This window comes from Siniperca chuatsi, linkage group LG17 (genome assembly GCF_020085105.1).
Source record: "Siniperca chuatsi isolate FFG_IHB_CAS linkage group LG17, ASM2008510v1, whole genome shotgun sequence".
In the NCBI taxonomy this organism is placed as follows: domain Eukaryota; kingdom Metazoa; phylum Chordata; class Actinopteri; order Centrarchiformes; family Sinipercidae; genus Siniperca; species Siniperca chuatsi.
Genome location: NC_058058.1, coordinates 6,227,271 through 6,245,543, shown reverse-complemented (window position 1 = coordinate 6,245,543; position 18,273 = coordinate 6,227,271). Strand labels below are relative to the sequence as shown.

Here is an 18,273-nt window from a genome sequence, read left to right as displayed (position 1 = left end):
CCTTTTACAAAAGAAAGCTGGGAAGTTCGTGTTTGCCTCTTAAGGAAAGGAAACGTGAGAAAAGGAGCAGGAGTAAAGGCAAGAAAATTAAGGAAATGGAGATATCAAGGAGCTGCTGCATCTGGCTTTTGTCAGCTTGACGAGTGTATGTTTGCATGTGCCAGAACAAGCCAGACTTAGATATTTTTGGATGCTTTTGTGTTTTTGTGGCATGTAAAGAGGAATCAAGAGTGGATTTCATCATCCCAAACAGATATGTGTCTTATATGTAGCCTCTCTGCAGGATACATATAAACTGCCTCTTTCTTCTTGGCACTACAATATGCTTCCTCCAGTTCTGCTCTGTGACAAAAACAGAAAAAGAACAGCGTCTAAATGTGGATTTACTCAACATCTGCTGTCCTTTGCAGGCAGTCAACCAAAATAAAGAGACAATAAAAAATTAAAATTGTCTCTCTGGATTCTATGTCAGCATGGTGATTTGCTTACCTGGGCAGAGAGGGAGAGGAATTGTAGAAGAAAAACAGAGAAAAGACAAACAGACCAGGCATCCCTGCAGCTCTGCAGAGCCACCTTCAGCTGCACTGAGTACAGACCGTCTGTTGTGGCCTGGAAACAGAGCGAGAGAGAGAGAGAGAGAGTGCCACTGCCTGGTGAGGAAGTAGAACTGAGTTGAGGGAGTAAACAGGAAGGAAGGGAGGGAGGCTGTCCTTTTTGGACTGAGGGGGAGGAGCTGATGCTGACTTTGACACACACGTGTGAGAGCAACTGCAACTGGGGAAAGCGTGTAAGGGACGGAGGGAGAAGCCCTGCCACGAGAGGCTGACATGGCAGCCACCACTCGGAGGAGAGAGGGAACGGGTGAACCACAGATTAAACCAAGAGAAGACTAGAGACTCTGGTAGAGAAACTTGTAGTACCTGCTGGCTCACCCTGCAGCTTTCAAATTTGGACATGTAGAGGCAGTTTGTTGCCAAAGACGTCTTACTGCTATAATTATCTGACTTCTTGTCTTGGATTATGCACCGTTAGCTTCAAATGAAGCTCTGATTAGAGGAGGAGGAAAACACAAGAGCTGTGGACGATGTGGCCCGACTACAGGAATGAATGCCATCTCAACGCTCACCTGTACTCGCTCATGTGCTGTGCAGGTCAGTGTGTCCCCCAACGTGTGTGTGTGTGTACATGTCCATAGAGTAGCTGTACAGTGTTTGCAGTTGTTGTTTACATACTGTCAGTGTGCAGAGTGGCTCCTGTCAGCATGTGTTTCACTGTATTTGAACAGTTCCTCTTGGTGCACACATCGATGACAACTGTTAAATGTGCTAAATGTGGTCTCTATTAATCATTATCGGTGTCAGGGCAAAGGGCAAAGGGCGACACATCTGTGTGTGTGTGTGTGTGTGTGTGTGTGTGTTGTTGTGTTCGGACAGCATGGTAGGGGGTGTGTCCTAACAATGCTGTCCTCTGTAGATGAATGAGTGCCTATCCGTGACTGTCACTCGCATACTTCGACTCTTCATGTCTCCAGTTTTTGGTTTTGTAAAAATAATAATGTTTAAGATCACACATGATGGATTTATGACCTGATTACCACACCTTGAGTACATGAACCTGATAAGGCTTCACAGGCTCAGTAATGAGTGTTTAGCGCAGTGTGGCTGACTGATATACTCGTGTGTGACCCAAGCCTGGGTGTTTCCTCTGGGCTAACTAGCTCAGCTACCCCGGCAGGTTTGGGAAGCAAGGCGTGTTGCAGTGGTGAAACTATTTAGCAAGAGCATGTTGAAATATGCTTGCCCTCTATGTAAACTCCTTAACGTGGCACCAGACGTGTGTGTGTGCATGTATATGTTTGTGTTATGCAGTGTTGAGAGTGACCTTGAGTTTTATCAAGTTGAGATATTTGACCTACTAAATCCTAAATCGAATTTCCTCTTTGGAAATCCTTTCTACTTCTGCAGCTCGACAGTTGAAGGTGTCGGGGCTGTTTAGCGATTCTGTGGAAATATGTGTGTGTGTGTGTGTTTGTACAGGTGTGGGTGAGAGAGACAAAAAAATGACAAGATCTTTGAAGGAGGAAGTGATACTGTCTATCAGTTGCCATGGAAAAGCTGTGAGGGAGAGCAGCCATGGGGAAAGATAAACAGCTGTCAGGGGGAATACCTGTAGCCTGCTGTTTTCTGATTGGCTGTAACTTTTTGACAAATTGGAGGGAAAATACTCTTCTGTCATTGAGTTGTTAAGTGCGTGTGCTAGTCTTAATGTGAAGTATTTTATCATGGTTTTATTTTACACAGATTTTCAATGGCTGGAGTGAATATTTTCACAGATAAGAAATAATATTGACAAGATATTTGACATTTAGTAACAGCTGAAACTTAAGTTGTGATACTGATTTATATTTTTGATTTTTGTTTGTTGTCAGGTTTTTTGTGCTGACAACCAGAAGTAATAAAGTCAAATGTATCAGTTTTGGTTCTGTTTTTTTTTTTTTTGGTCCTCAAAAGCTGCATTTATATATTTAGAAAATTGGGGGGTTTCTTCTGTGTAGATGCTACCATAAGATGTTTCTTATGTTTCTTAGATTCTGATAATTTTCTCAAATGATCAATTAACCGTTTGGACTATAAAATATCAGAAAGCCCAAGGTGATGTCTTCAAATGTCTTGTTTTGTCTGGGAGAAAAAAAAGTAAAAAACTCAAAGTTTGCTATCACATAGGCTTATACACTGAGAAAGGCAGCAAATCCTCACAAATGAGACGCTGGAACCAGAGAATATTTGGCATTTTTGCTTGAAATCTGACTCTGTTGTCAACTAATCGATTAATTGACTAATCGCAGCTCTAGTGTCTTGTAATCCCATGTGGGATGGGCCAAGTATTTGACAGGACAAGGAAAGGAAAACTAACTAACTAGCTCATTAACTAGTTAACTCTACAGGTGCTGAATATGTCTTCAATTTATAAACTTTGTTGAATTCTGTAGCCTACCACTGTACATTGCACACACATTGCATTTTGTATCGCTTATATTGACTAAAGCCGTTTAAGGAACATGCAGCATCACTTGAAAGGATGTTCCCTTCAGCAGGAAGTATGATATTTAACAGAATGGCGGGAGGGGAAAAGGAGACAGGGTCTGTGTTTTATCCTAGACAGACTGATACGAGCACAGAGAGGCTGCATGGGAAGAGAGGGTCCGTTAGTGTGGAGGAAGAGGGGATGGTGGTGGTGAGAAGGGAAGATAACACAGTTGTGGCTCAGCATCAGGCTCTATTCCTGGCCTGGCTGCCTCACTCCTCTGGCCTGTGGAGGACGAGGGCTGGAGCTCTGCCTGGCTGCAGATCACACTTACGTTAGAGACTGTAGAAACCGAGTGAGAGAGAGGTTAGACATTCAGACAGTAAACTGAACTAAAGGAGGAGGGGATCTCTTAGGGTAGAAACAGAAAATAATAAACATGCAGGCATTTCAAGTCAAGTTAACAAGCAGGAAAAGAAAAAACAAGTCGAGCAACTTTTTGAGCTTCATTGGTACAACCTCAGTTTACTCAAGAAGATGTCATCTAAGTAAAACATGATAAAGACAGCTGTTCAAGAGGTCGTGTTTGTAGATATAGAAGTTCTTATCAACATGACCTTTAGTTGTTATCCATGAACTCAAAGAAGTGTGTTTGAAGTGTTTGTCTTTACATCAGCTTACATACTGCTTTTACTACTGAAAAATATAAGAAACATATACTGTAGTAACTGTGAAGAAGACTGAGTCATCTTATAGGTGGTGTTGTGAATATTACGTGTATGTACTCCTACGTGTGTGTTATCCAGTTACACTTGTTTTATTGAGTTTATGAAATTAAAGTGTGTGTGTGTGTTAACAAAAAGGCTTAGAGGGAGTAAATCAATACAATTTGTGTGTGTGAGTAAAGAACAGCAACTTTCCTGAAGAAACCCTTTCACATTGTTATTCACAAATCAATACAAAATACAGAAATCCATGCCTGTTACAGCATCATCATAAACTGTCTCCGTGAGGGGTGTTTAGCCCACTGCTTTGCTCCTCTGAGTGAGTGTGTGTGTGTGTGTGTGTGTGTGTGTGTGTGTGTGTGTGTGTGTGTGTGTGTGTGTGTGTGTGACGTCTTCAGCTACATAAATCAGTGGAATAATCCCACTGGCTGCAGAAACCATGCTGTATTTGGATTATGTAATCAACCTCGCTCCTCTCTCTTTATTTCTTTTTCTTCAGATGAGCGGGACAGAGTGCAGAAGAAAACCTTCACAAAATGGGTCAACAAGCATCTCATCAAGGTATGTGTCACTGAGTTCAACTGGTTTGCAATGTCCTTGTTTTGGCTTTGTGGAAATGTTTGTCAGTGTTTTTAAGGGTTATTTTATATTAAATGCTGAAGGTTTTATCTGTCAACTTGTCTATTATCTTCAATAGAAATAAAATTTTGAACTTAATTGCCTCACACATATCAAACAAACTATAAAATGTGATTTTGAGTCAAAGTTTTTTCACATAATCCTCTATTACAGGCACGTGTTAAAGGGCTTGATATACTGTTATATGCCATATACCATACAAAACTATGTTGCGTCATCTTATTCATAAAGTTAATGTTCTAAAATCACACCTCATATACCTCAGATAACATTTATTTGAAACTCAATGAAGTGAAAAGTCTCAGGTCATAAAGGAGCTGGACTGTATGTCTAAAATCTAGCGGGAACATGGTAAATGGACTGTACTTGCGTAGCGCCTTTCTATTCTTCTGATCACTCAAAGTGCTTTACACTACATGTCACACACATTCATACACTGATGGCAGGTGCCAACTGCTCATCAGTACGGAGAAACTATCTCATTCACACACACTCACAGTAGCAGTATGGGGTTCAGTATGCTTCGACATGCGGGCTGGGGGGAAGCCGGGATCGAACTGCCGATCTTCCGATTAGCGGATGACCCGCTCTACCTCTAAGCCACAGTCGTCTAATAATAGCTTCAGAAAAAGCCCCTCTAGGTGTCCTGGTAACCTGGTTGGGATTAATTTTATTGCCTGACTCATTCCCACTGCTGCTATATAGTAAGGAAACCAACTGAGCACAATAAAAAAAAAAAAAATAAAAAAATTTTAAGGAATGAAAAATTACATTTTCTACTCCATCTTCATCATTGGCCTCTGGTATCTTTTAGCATCATTTTTTAGCAGAATAATAGCTTCATAAAACAGTCATGATTTATATTTGTCATGTAGACCCTCCTCTCTGTCCCATGTCTCCTGCTTTCTGGCATAAAATTATACATACATTTTTAGAAAAACATTACATTTATTTAGCTGAAAAACACTTGCTACTGGTCTGTTTCTTCCCCCTCCACTTCACTAGGCTGAGACAGTGTGGCTTCATCAGTCCCGTGTGTACTGAGCAGTGTTAATGCGGCCTTGTCTGAGCAGCAGACTGCACTGTTGCATCAATAGACAAGCATCTGTCCGGATCACTCTGCCTGTTTGCTTTATCGCTGTTAGAAATGGTAAACCGTTTCCCTCCGTCTGGCCGTCTTAACACTTCAATCATGTTTCTGCAGTGAAAGCAAAGAGGTGATTGGTGAATAAACTAAATGTGAGTCTTGAATGAATATTTAATAGCAGTTGTGAATTTAGAGATGTTTACTGGAATACAGATATTAAATTATTGATTGGCAGACTGTCTTTGTCTAGCCTGGATCCTGAATGTGATTGTTGCATTTAAAGGCATCAATAAAGAAACAACTGAAGAAATTAATATCTGAATGAGCAGCTACATAATGTCTTGATAGCTGGCTGTTTTAAAACATTTATCTAAATAAGATCTAGAGTTATTTAAAACATCATTTAAAATGCTGCAAACACTTGAAGTAGAGGACATAGATTGGTTTTCCTGAAGAGAATGAAGGGAGGGAGAAATATTGATTTATTATCTGTTTTAACTGTCGACTACAGATAAGTGTCTCCTTTGTCACAGACAGCTGCCATTGCTGCCTACATGTGTGCTTACTGTCACATCTTCACACACATACACATGCCATCCATAAAGGACAGTATGTATACCATGTGTCATAAACACACACAGGCGGTAAGGACTCAGAGGAGAGGAGAATGCAGAGTATTTCCGTCACATGACCCAGGATTGAAGTGTCTGTGTGACCCCATAACTCTGGAGCGACTGTCGTCACAGAAGCCCGTGAATGTAACTCTATATCAGCTGGCACTGCCAGGCCAACCACTGACTGTAAATGTAGGTCAGAGATGGAGAGTGAGAGCAGCAGAAGGAGAGATGGGATGATTTTTCAGTGCTGGAAATATTAATTAACTACCATTAATTTGTAATGGGATGTTGATGCTGTATTACTGCTTTTGTGTGTGCTTTCTATTACCTGAGAGCAGAACTGGAATGAATAGTTGAATAATGGATCAACCAAAGATTTATTGGCAACAATTTTGATATTTGATAAATGGTTTAGGCCAATCTTAAGCAGCATCTTTGGGTTTTGGACTGTTGGTTGGACCAAACTAACAAAATGTCAAAATGTGCTTTGGGAAATAGTCAGTATTTCCTGACATTTTATAGACCAAATTATTAATAGATTTGTCAGTTTTGTTTCATTGTGAATTAAATATCTATTTTTGTGTGTGTTTTGAAGTATTGGCATGACAAAACAAGCTGTTAAAAGACATAATCTCTAGGAAATTGTGATGGGCATTTTCCAGTATTTTCTGACATTTTGTCGACCAAATGATTAATCAAATTTGTCGAAAAAAAAATCTGACAGATTAATTGATAAGGAAAACAATTGTTTCTCGCAGCCCTAATTGAGAGTGAGAGAAACGGTCGGATTTGAAATGTTTCAAAATAAAATTAGAAAAACTGTGAAAAACTTTACCACATACAACCCACATTAACAGACATGTGCCAAAAAGACACAAATAAAGCAAGTAGGAAAAGAGGGACAGCGCAGACTGGCTCCAGGTTGCATAATGCGCCATGAACAACTGCTGTTCTCTTACACTTTGTCTCTCTTCTTTTTATTCAACAACACACTTGCTCATTCACACAGACACACACACACACTGTTATCCAATACATTAGTACAGCAACCATCTAGAGTTAGGGAGTTGTATTTATTAAAGAGAGTGCTGACCTTTACTGTCGTAGTGAGATGGGCAGATGAGAGGAAGGATAGAGAGTGAGACAGAGGACAGGATGGGTGGAAGGAGGCTGACATGAAAACATGGATAGCAAATGAAAGAAGAGAAACAACTCGTCACATCTGGTGATATATCTGCTGCTGCTGGATGAAAAAGTATTGCTAAAGAAGTAATACTTAAAATACCAATTATGTCCCAACACTGTTCTTGAATAGAGTGGGGTGAAATAGTTGTGTGTTCTACATCATCTATTGACTCTAAGCCAGGACTGTTGATTCTGCAAGCCTCCACCCTGTCAGCGGGGATTTAGAGACAAACACAGACAGAGAAAACAGAACTAAGGTTAAGAGGGAGAAAAGATTAGGGAAGAAAGACGGAATAGAAAATAAGCTCATGAGACAAAGAGAAGGGAAATTAATGAAAAGATAAGAGACAGAAAAGAGGTAGACAAAGATAGACAGATGCCCTCTGCCCTCAGCTTCCTACTGAATGACATCATCGCTCCTTGTTTCCTGTTTGCTCTGTGTGTGTGTGTGTGTGTGTGTGTGTGTGTGTGTGTGTGTCATGTCTGGTATGCTTTTGGCTGCTCAGGTGTGCAGGTTGTTAACAGGTGTGTGTCTGCGCGTGTGTATACAGTGCAAACATGGGCCTATATAAACTGTTTAACCACATGCAACCCAGCTGACATTGTCAGTGTTGTGCAAATTCACACTTCACAAGAGCTAGCTCAAAGTTCAGTTCACAGTAGTAAAAAGTTCACATTCATTTTTTTTCTGTTTTTTCCTTTACAAAATGCTGTGAGTTTGACTTGAGTGGAGGAACTTTGCAGCTAATGATTTCTTGTGATCATCATTCACTCGCAGATATTTCCCAAGACTTGTCGGATGCTTCAACTCGATGTGTCGTTAAAAAAATCTGTGATGCATCAGATTCTGAAACACCAGCTTCAGGATACGTTCAATTCACCGTTTACCGAAAACATGAGCACGTTCAATGAACGCCGCTCTTTGGGCGAGTTGCTGCAAATGTTGCTGTTAACGCTGACTTTTATAATTTCACGTGCCTTAGGCCTAATAGCAGGCACTGTTTGTAACACAAGAATTTAAAATGTTCTCATGTTTATTAGGTGCTGTCCCGTGGTTTAAAATTATTGTAAGCTAGATCATAGCAGCCATAAAATACCCACCCTATGCTTAAACCTAGGGCTGCAACTAACAATTATCTTCATTATCAGTTAATCTGACGATTACTTTCTGGATTGATGTTTAGAAAAGTACCTATTACAGAACAATTATGTGTCTTCAAATAGCTTGTTTTGTCTAAAACAGTCCAAATTATCAATTTACTATCAAATAAGACTAAAATAAGATCTTCACAACTGAGAGGCTGGAACTAGAAAACGAATGATTAAGCTTATCAAAAACGTTGATGATTCATTTTCTGTCGATCAACTAACCAAGTAATCGACTAATTGTTTCAGCTCTACGTAAATGTAAAAAAATTAAATAAATGAAGGACAAGAAATGGGCTAATTTTGCAAACATTTAAAGTACTTTGTGTCAACACCCTCATACAAAGAAGATAGAAAGGTGTCAGCCTTGCTATCAGAACTGGGTGAAATGTTGCATAAAATTCTTAGCAGAGTTTACCAGATCAGGCAAATCACATTACATTAAGCAGCATGTCAATCCCAGAAACACATCCTTAATTAGCATTCAAATACTTGCCATTATTCATTCTGGCACCCTACTATAGTTGTCAAATCCTATTTATCCAATATGTGACAAACAGAAATTTATATTTTAGCTGATAAAATATTATTATTATTTCCAAATGAAGTCTGACCCAGATTTGTGTTCAGTATATCAGAGCAGTGCTGTCAGCGTGCCTGTGGTCCTTAACATTACCGCCATATGTCAAAGGCATCTGACAGCTGCCGTCACTACACATCAGACACAGCTGGCTATGTGAGCAACATCCCTTAAGACACACACAACAATCTACAGATCCAGCTGGGCGTTATAGATCAATTTTAAATTCAATGACGCATCCCAAGACTGAGCTTTGTCTCACTGGATGTTTGTATTTTTTTAACCGCTGTAGGTATCACACACTAGAGGCTACTGTTGACTTGGTTTTTGATGTGTTGTGTCATGCAGTGGGACTTTCTGATAGGCCATTTTTGGACTCCCAAGGGAACATAAACAAAAATAAACAACAAAGTGTCTTGATGGGCAGCTTATTTGGCATTGTGGTACACCAAGCAGCTTAGGAAAAAAAAAGATTTAAAACATTGTGCCAGGTTTGGTCCATAATGTACTGTACTATATTGTAAGCATGTAAGTTTATTGTTTACCTCATACTGGATTCACCTAGAATCATAATTTATTAGAAGAAGTATGCTTATGATAAGGATTTGTTGTTGGTCTTAGTACAACTGAGAAAGGACCAATTATTACAGGAAAAGCAATGCTGATGTCTCACAGTCAGTTGCAACTACTACTACAGATCATTTACTGGAATTAGTAGAATCGGATTTTTCAGAGGCTTGTTTTCATTTCAAATCACAGGGTGGGCTTCCAGTAAGCTGGTGCTAAACACGTCATGGACAGAGGGGATCCACTAATTCAGGCTGACTTGGAACCAAGCACAGGCTCTGACACAATTAGACAAAAACAGCACCCCGTTTCCAGTCAGTGTTGGATATACAATTTCTTCCTGTCATCTAATTAACACAAAAGAGGCAGCAACAGGAGGGTGAGAGTGTGACACAGATGAGCGAGGAAGAAGAAAATAGATGGGGAGATAAGAAAAGGGGTTATTGAGGACAAGTGGAGGGATGCTGTTACTTTTGTAGCAGCAGTTTTAAGCCAGACAATTTTAGCTCTGAGCTGAACCTTCGTCTGTCAAGAGGCCCTCGGTCCTGATTTAAAAAGAGGCAAAAGAGTAAAGTTTTAGAGCATCTTTTTTTTAAAAGTGGTGTAAGGATGGTTCATTTTCACTTTAATTAATATTTTGTAATTCATGACTTAGTTGGAGAGTGATGACCTCTCCAGCTTTCTCTTCCAGTTTACTCTTGCCCTCTTCTGGTGAAATGTGGTAGTACAGTTTCTTGTCTTGAGGCCAGGACTGCAGCAAAACTTTATCAGTGCAGGTGCAGTGTGAAACAGGAAAATCGCTGTAACGCAGGTAGATGTGTGCCCTCGGTTGCCTAGGTGGATCTGCATTTTCGAAGCAACAATTTTGAAGCGCTTTGGGTTTGACCTTTCTTTCTTCCTCTCTTTCCACTGTCTGCTTTCCAGTCAAGAAAAATACCTTTAAAATGCTTCATTTACAAAAGAAAAGCTTTGCTATTGCCTGATATTGCTGTGCCATTCTGCAGCTATGTTATGGTACTTAATCTTCTTTTTGTAAACTGATGAATTGGAAAGTAGTCTAGATAGAAGAAGAGCTAGGGACCCAGAAACAGCCTTTTTTTAGTCATGTCTTATTCAATTGTTCTCAACTCGTATGCTCATTGTTTTCACGTTTTATCTATTCATAAACCTATCATCTTTTATTCTTTCTCACCACAATCACATGTTAACTTTTTCCACTCAGAATAACGAGGTATCACATCACATGTGCCACTCAAATGTCAAAACATTAAAGGTATTTAATATAGTATGTTTGTGTGTATTTCATAATTAGCTGCTGTTTTTTACTTTTCATTTTTGTTACTTATTTTTTTACACAAGAGAGCAGTCAATCTCATGCAGTTATACTGTCAATTTAAATCTTAAGTCCTCTTATTTATACAAAAGATGGAGAAACTACCACATGATGCTGTCAAAATCAACAACACCATTTCTCAGTAGCCCACAACAAATGTGTCAAAATAATAAACTAATGTGAGACAGACTGCGTATACATCTAGTATTTGTGTCTTTTCCTCTTTCAGTTCAGTTCTCGTAATGCTTTACTCGCTCGTCACAACTCTGCTGATCCATTATTCCCTCTGTTCAGCCTCAAGCAGTCTCTGTCTGTCTGCCTGTCTCTCTGCCTGTCTGTCTGTCTCACTGAGTGTCCCACTTTCAAACAAAACAAGCACTGATGCTGATCAGGCTGCTGAGTCACCGTGTCGCCACCGGTGACAACCCACCCCCCACCAATCATTGTGGAGGCGATGTCATGGCAACAGAGACAAGAGGACACAGCTGGTGCTTCATCCCTGTTGGCCCGGCAACTGCTGTCACCAGCCCTGTCAGCTGTGGGGCAATCAGCCAGGCAGATGTCAATAGTGTTGAGTCAACAGAGGGATGATTGGAGTGTGGAATTAACTTCTTCTCATTCTGTTTTTCTCCCTCTTCTTCCTCCTTCATTCTCCCCACCTTACCCCTTCCTCCTTCCTTCCCTCACCCGCTCCTGCTCCCTCCCCCTACCTTCTCTCTCCCTTTTTTGCATTCCTTCCCTCCTCCTCCTTCCTTCCCTTTCCTACCTCCTTTCTCAGGTGAGAAAGCACATCACAGACCTGTATGAGGACCTGAGGGATGGACACAACCTGATTTCCTTGCTGGAGGTCCTCTCTGGAGTGACCCTGGTATGTATTTTTATCTCTCACACACACACCTGCTCAAACACATGAGTATTTTCTCACTTATTATCGCACTGTAATATTTTCCGTCACGCACCCTGTCATCCCCAGTTCAAAGCATCATAGTCCTGAGAATGTTACTCTTTAAAAACACCATTGGAGCTGGAGAGGCAGTTGAAACTTTTCCAGCTTGAAGGTGACTCTGCTCCAGGCTGACACACTATTAATGCCAAAGTTGAACGACCAGGCAGTTTTAGATCACCAGTAAGTTTGAGCCCCTGTGGCCTGACTTTGCTCAGCATGATGATGTAAGCGCCGTAGTCCTGATGCTGACAGACAGACAGGCCGACATGTGACGCAGGCTGGTTTAGTTGCAGACAGGTAGACTAACAGAAACAGACTGCTGACTCTGGTCTGCTTAGGTACGCACACAATCACACAGAGGACGCACTGCTCCTTTCTGACCCTGTCGCCTTCATGAACAATGATCTGTGTGAGAGAGTTAAACTGACTTTCACACTGTTTAGGTGTTTCATTTATTTATTTATTTAATTTTGCATTTACGGTACTTTTGTCCCTTTTTTCATTTGGTCCTGCCCTCTTTCATTCTGTCCTCTTTCTCATTCTACAACTCTTCTTCCTCTTCCTCTCTTTCTATCTGCCATCCCTCCCCCTTCTGTTACCATAGCAACAGAAGAGCGGCCCTTCATTGAAAAGGGCATACGCCTCGCGGGCCCCCCCTCTTATTTTGCTCGGAAGGGAGGAGGAGGAGGAGGAAGGAGCTCAGGGAGTATGTTCGAATGAAATCCTCTTCCCCCTCCACCGCCACCACTCACTCTGTCACTTCTGACCTCTGACCCTTCAGCTTTACCCTCTGCCCCATAGGTGGAGCTGTGAGGCTGCATGAGAGTGCTGTGTCACTGACAACATACTGGGCTGCACATGACACCATACAATGCTGTGTTACTGTATGGCACTACACGTAGGCCATCATTTCTGTTGGGTGACAGCATCATAACATACGTTTTGATGATTTTCATGTTTTAAGTATGTGTTCCTCTGTGAGTAGACAGACAGAGTCAGAAATGAAGCCTTCAAATACTAGACTGTTTTTGAAAAGTTGGCATTGTAAAGATTTGAAGTTTTCACCCAACAATGCTCTACGACTATTTTGCATGAATTGTGCACAATAAAATTTAGCTTATATATCATCATCCACTCAGTGGCCACTTTATTAGATACACCTGTAAATCTAATGCAATTCAATACAACTAAAATTCTGCATTTACAAAGATAATAAAGTTCATTGACAGAGGGGTATTAATGTAACTATATGTTTATTATTTTGTAGTTTGCAGTGGCGATGAATTGGACTGCATTATATTGAGAGAAGGTTCTAATGTTTTGTCCACCCCTACTGACAAGCATGAGGGGGGACAAATATTAGAAACACATTTCAATATAAAGCAGTCCAGTTCCAACACCATAAATAACTATGATCTCAATAATAAACATATAGTTGAAATAACACCTCTCTGACAGTGTCAACAAAAGCTGAACATTATTATCTTTCTTAATCTAGAATTTATGGCAGATCTGTTGTATTGGATTGGATTGCAGTACATTTTGTAGGTGTACCTCATATAGTGGCCTGGGAGTGTATATTTGTAGCCGTGTAGATGTTATAATGTTTGACTTGTAAAACTACTGTTGTTTTACTTAATTGTAAATGCAAAAATAGTCTTTATTGTGGATACTGAAAGGTAAGGACTGAAAATTCAAACATATTAGTGAAATAGTAATTTAAAAAAAGTTAAGTGCAATTTAAAATGTATTTCCCTCTGATTGGATCAAAGATGTTTGAACATTTTGACTCGGTTTTCCTCAGATTAATTATTAGACCCATTAACACATTTCGTAGTCCATGGGCTAACACTGAGAGCACAGGTGGAGGAAAACATGAAATGGCACAAACTTTGTGTCAGTTCACTTAATTATAAACAAATTAAGAACTTACACTTAGTAATGTATAGCATAGCAAACACATAGACCTCCTCTCCTCTCCTCTCCTCTCCTCTCCTCTCCAGTATTTCAGTCTTGCTGATGTGATGACTAATGCTGAGTGTACCTTCTCTTTACCAGCACAGTGTGAACCCACATCTACATCCTGCACTCATGTACTCTTTGCAGCAAGAGTGTGTTTGTGATTTTTGTGTATATATGTGTGTGTGTGGTTTTCTTTCTTTCTTTCTTTCTTTCTCTAAAAAAACTATATCTTTTCCCCCTCTAAACCATAAACTGGATGTCTGTTTGTGAAAATTTGGTGTTGGATAATGAAAAGCAGAAAAATGGTTTGATATGAAGTTTGCATTTTTCAGCATGGTTTGGTCTAGTTTGCTCCTGAGTTTTGGCATGTCTTTAACAGCTCCTGTTGAAGACAGCGCCGCCCCAGAGGACCATTTCATGTCAATACAACTGCGCTGAGTTTTTACTTCACTGCACTGTGGATTGAATACAGCTTTATTTGCACTCACTGCTGCCTCCTGTGTTTGTGTCACTAAAACGTATTGAGTTTAAATTCATTTGTTGACCTCATTATTTTTTCCTCCTTTCTTTTCTTTCCAGCCCAGAGAAAAGGGGCGAATGAGATTTCATCGACTGCAGAATGTCCAGATAGCGCTGGACTTCCTTAAACAGAGACAGGTATGCACACAAACAGACATAACATTGATATTCATATCACATGCTTTAGTGCACAGGTATGTGTACAGTACAGTGTACATGATGAATAATAAGAACCAAAAATCTGGTGTGTGTGTCTAGTCATACATAACAGATGTTTGGGTCAAACAGGGGTCAACTTTATATCTTTGTGACGTATCTGATGGGTTAAGTTGACAATCACATACATGTTAAAGTCTTCTTTGTTGCATTTTTATAATTGACTTGAATAGGATCACATTTCTCTATTACCAGTAAATAAGAGCCTGCAAACAAAATTCACTTGTTCTCACAAGTAGCTTGTTAATTGAGCAAACAGACGACAGATTTGCTAATTTATAATCCTATGAGTCAACGGAGTAAAAACAAACCTTGTTTCAGATCTGTTGCTGTAATCTGTGAATTTAGCCAAACATGATGAAACTTTGTCTTTCTTTTCCTTGTGTGGTGTCCACAGAGATTATGAACAATTAGGAAAATATCTTAATATAAGTATTAGTCCTGTCTCGAGTGTGCCCATGCTGTAGTTCATAGTGTAGGATTTCCAGATATTAGTAATTTCTCACTATTCAATGTCAGCATCTTGTCTCTTACACATAATGGACATGATAGTTGGAGCATAGATAATTTTTCATCCTTACCATGCAGAAATGAAGGCGAGTTATATGTTTTCTTCTCATTGGTCCAATGTGGTGTATTTGAAATTATTGTAGTGACTAAAACTGGCTACTTTTTGGGGCGAAATATTAGCTTTTATTTTAGCAGATCTTCTCATTTGGAGTATTTTGTTAGGAAACCAAGTTGAAAATCCTCTGTTTTCCTTTTTCAGGTCAAACTTGTGAACATCAGGAACGATGACATCACCGACGGGAACCCCAAACTGACGTTAGGTCTCATCTGGACCATCATCCTTCACTTCCAGGTCTGTGCCCTTCACATGCTGTTCTGTAGCTTCTGGCTCTGTGTTTCCTGTGTTGGACTCAATTAATGATTATCTGAGTCAAACCAGCACTTACATAACTTCTTGAATTCTTCATTGGAAATGCTTAATGGGCAGCTGAAGGTTCTTATATCCAGCTCATAATGACATAACACCGCTAATTGATTATGTAATGACTGAGTTATGGCCCACATCATTACTGCTGTGATTCAATCTGAATTTTAAATAGATTGAAATGAAAGCAAATTGCTCCAAATGTGGACTTTATTTCTGTGTTGTCCTGTTGTTACTTGGCATCTCTATCCAGCTGTTGGAATTTGAGTTATTATCACTGCCAGGATGAGCTTACCTCTGTGTGTGTGCTGGCAAACCAGTGTTAACTTATGCAACAGAAGAGGTTGCCTTTTCCACTGCTGACTGGAAGTCAGAAAGTGTGTGTACATGTACAGTGAGAATGTACAGACAGCTGCTGTTATTGAGAACAGAGAACTTTGCAGTCTCATAAAGAAACAACAGGGTGTTTAGCTGACATGTTAGCGTGTGTACTTATATGCTATGGTCATGGGATTTACCCACATTATTGTAGCTGCACTTGTTGCACGTTATTCATGCAGGTTAGTGTTTTTATAAGCATTTAAAGGTGTACAGAATGTGACTCTGTGTTCTAAGGCATTTGGGCATATCTGCGATTTAACTGTATTGTTTTCCTGATTCTGTGTTTATAAAATCACGTCTAAGTGGGCCCTCGCAGGAAGTCGTCCTCTAAAACATCACACGAGGACACTGTTTCAGTTTGGCAGTTGGACAGCCCGGGCATAAAGGGAGACAACATGTTCAGTCTGTAGGCTTTCATATAAACCCTGATCCTGGATTTACAGTTTGTTGCTGTATACCAGGCATACCATGTTTTTACTGAAATTGTTAAAATATATGTCGCTTGTGGGCTCGTTGTACTCCATGTACAGAATAAACCCAGTAAACCCAGGATGTTAGTTTAGGAGTTACTATGCAAAGAGTACACCATGAATAAACCCCAGTATGTGACCACTCGTGTAGATTTTCCAGCAAGACATATAATGCACTGTACTTTCCACATTAATTAGGGATTGAACTACAACTGTATACAGGTTTCGGGTTTGTTATTAGCAGATTAGCTGTTGCCAATAGCATTTAAAGATGATTTTGTGGCTAAAAAAACTGATAATTCTAATAATTTTCTGCTATTAAATGATCAACTAGTCATGATACTTAAAGTAAAGTGAGAATGTTGTCTTAAGGGCTGTGTGTTTAGTCTAGACAGTCATTTGAACTGTTGAGTGTTCTTTCTGATTTCCTGGAATAATTTCCACCAAATGTTCCTGCATCACTGTAGCCTGCAGACAGAGTTGTACTCTGTTGAAATCATTACAGCGAGACTCCCATTACCACTGGGTCCAAGTCATGCATGACAGCTATCTAACAGACAAAAGCAAATTAATACTTTTCAGATCAGACAAACATTCTCAGGATCTCATTTTCTTTCTTGTTTTTCGTTGCTGGAACAGACCTGCTTTTTTTGTCCAGCTTTGTTGAGATACAGATAGGTTGAGCCTGAACAGATAGGGTCATGAACCAGTTGTAGTTGCTATGGTTGACCACTAGACCGTGCTGTGATGTGACCCTTAGCAAGGTGACACTGCCAGCTGGTTGCCATGGAAACAGTAGTGCGTGACACCCCAGCAACGTTTCAGTGGGCATGACTCAGCAGAACATCGTGTTACAGAGAGAGCGAGAGAGAGGTGGAGGGATGAAGTGATGCAAGGGGAAGACCAAAGGACTGACCCAAAGATGATGGACAGGACGGGGGCTGAAACAGGCTGCAAAGAGTTCTTCGGGAAAGAAATGAAGGAGGGATAAAAAAATTTTTATTGGAAAGATGGAACTGGCCTCCAGAGCAGCAAATAGTGTCAGAGTTTCCAGAGTTCAATGGGTTCAGGAGATGAAGACAGTTTTACATTAGAGCTGCAGTGAGAGACTCCAGTCATTCAGAGCTCTGTGTCCTTGCAGTGTGTTGTGGTTGATATATTAAATATTAAATGATTATTACTGTAAATGCATGGTGGTGGATCAGTAAAATTTGCCATATCAGTCTAAATGTTCAATGTCATCCCTTCTTTGTCCCAATGTCCTCATGTCCAATGTATAATTACACTGCAAAAATACAATATAAATGGGATAATCTTATATTAGGATTTGAACTATATCTGGACGTGTTTCTGTTCTTTTCAAATAGAGACAAGGGAACATCCATCTTAAGGTCACACTAAGAGTCTCCTATTTGACTGTGACAAAAAAAGAACATTTTCAATTGCTTTTTATTCGAATCTTATTGCTCAAACTCTGTGAAAAGACATGGTTTTAGTGCAGTATTTAGTGCAGTACACAAGAAGTATTCACACAAAATGCTGTTTCCCGTTGACTAAGTAATGTTAGAGTAATAGTCAAAGGTCCATGTTTGTACTGTATATTGAACACCACGTTTCCAGTCACAGCTGGAAATTAATGTTATACACTGTATTACAGCATAATGCTGCAGAAAGTTTATCCTGAAGCCACTGCAGTTACTAAGATATGTGACCCAAAATCAGTAGGGAAATCTATAATTTCCACATTATTCCCACCGGCTGCTTTGGTCTGATGATCATGATGATGAAGAAGTCATTTCTGGAAACAAGCCTCCAGGTCTTTGTGTCCAGCATGTGTATGTGCAAATGAGTGACTCAGCACAACAGCTAATTATAGGAACTCTCTCAGTGAGCTATCATTTTTCATTTGGGTTATAACTGTTGTTAGTCATTATTTCACTGG

At 40.0% G+C, this 18,273-nt stretch overlaps 1 protein-coding gene across 15 annotated transcripts in view; it reads left to right on the top strand.

The window, feature by feature from the left end:
• Positions 1–18,273, top strand: part of macf1a (microtubule actin crosslinking factor 1a) — a 240,425-nt gene that overhangs the window by 94,798 nt on the left and 127,354 nt on the right. For 8 of the 15 annotated variants that reach the window (XM_044171882.1, XM_044171878.1, XM_044171870.1 and 5 more), the window contains 4 exons: positions 4,249–4,310; positions 11,682–11,771; positions 14,391–14,468; positions 15,316–15,408. In XM_044171882.1, the coding sequence (XP_044027817.1) occupies positions 4,249–4,310; positions 11,682–11,771; positions 14,391–14,468; positions 15,316–15,408 (323 nt within the window). Of the gene's footprint in view, positions 1–759; positions 1,152–4,248; positions 4,311–11,681; positions 11,772–12,453; positions 12,556–14,390; positions 14,469–15,315; positions 15,409–18,273 lie in introns of those variants that run through there. The other 7 variants (XM_044171868.1, XM_044171877.1, XM_044171881.1 and 4 more) reach the window with 2 other exon arrangements.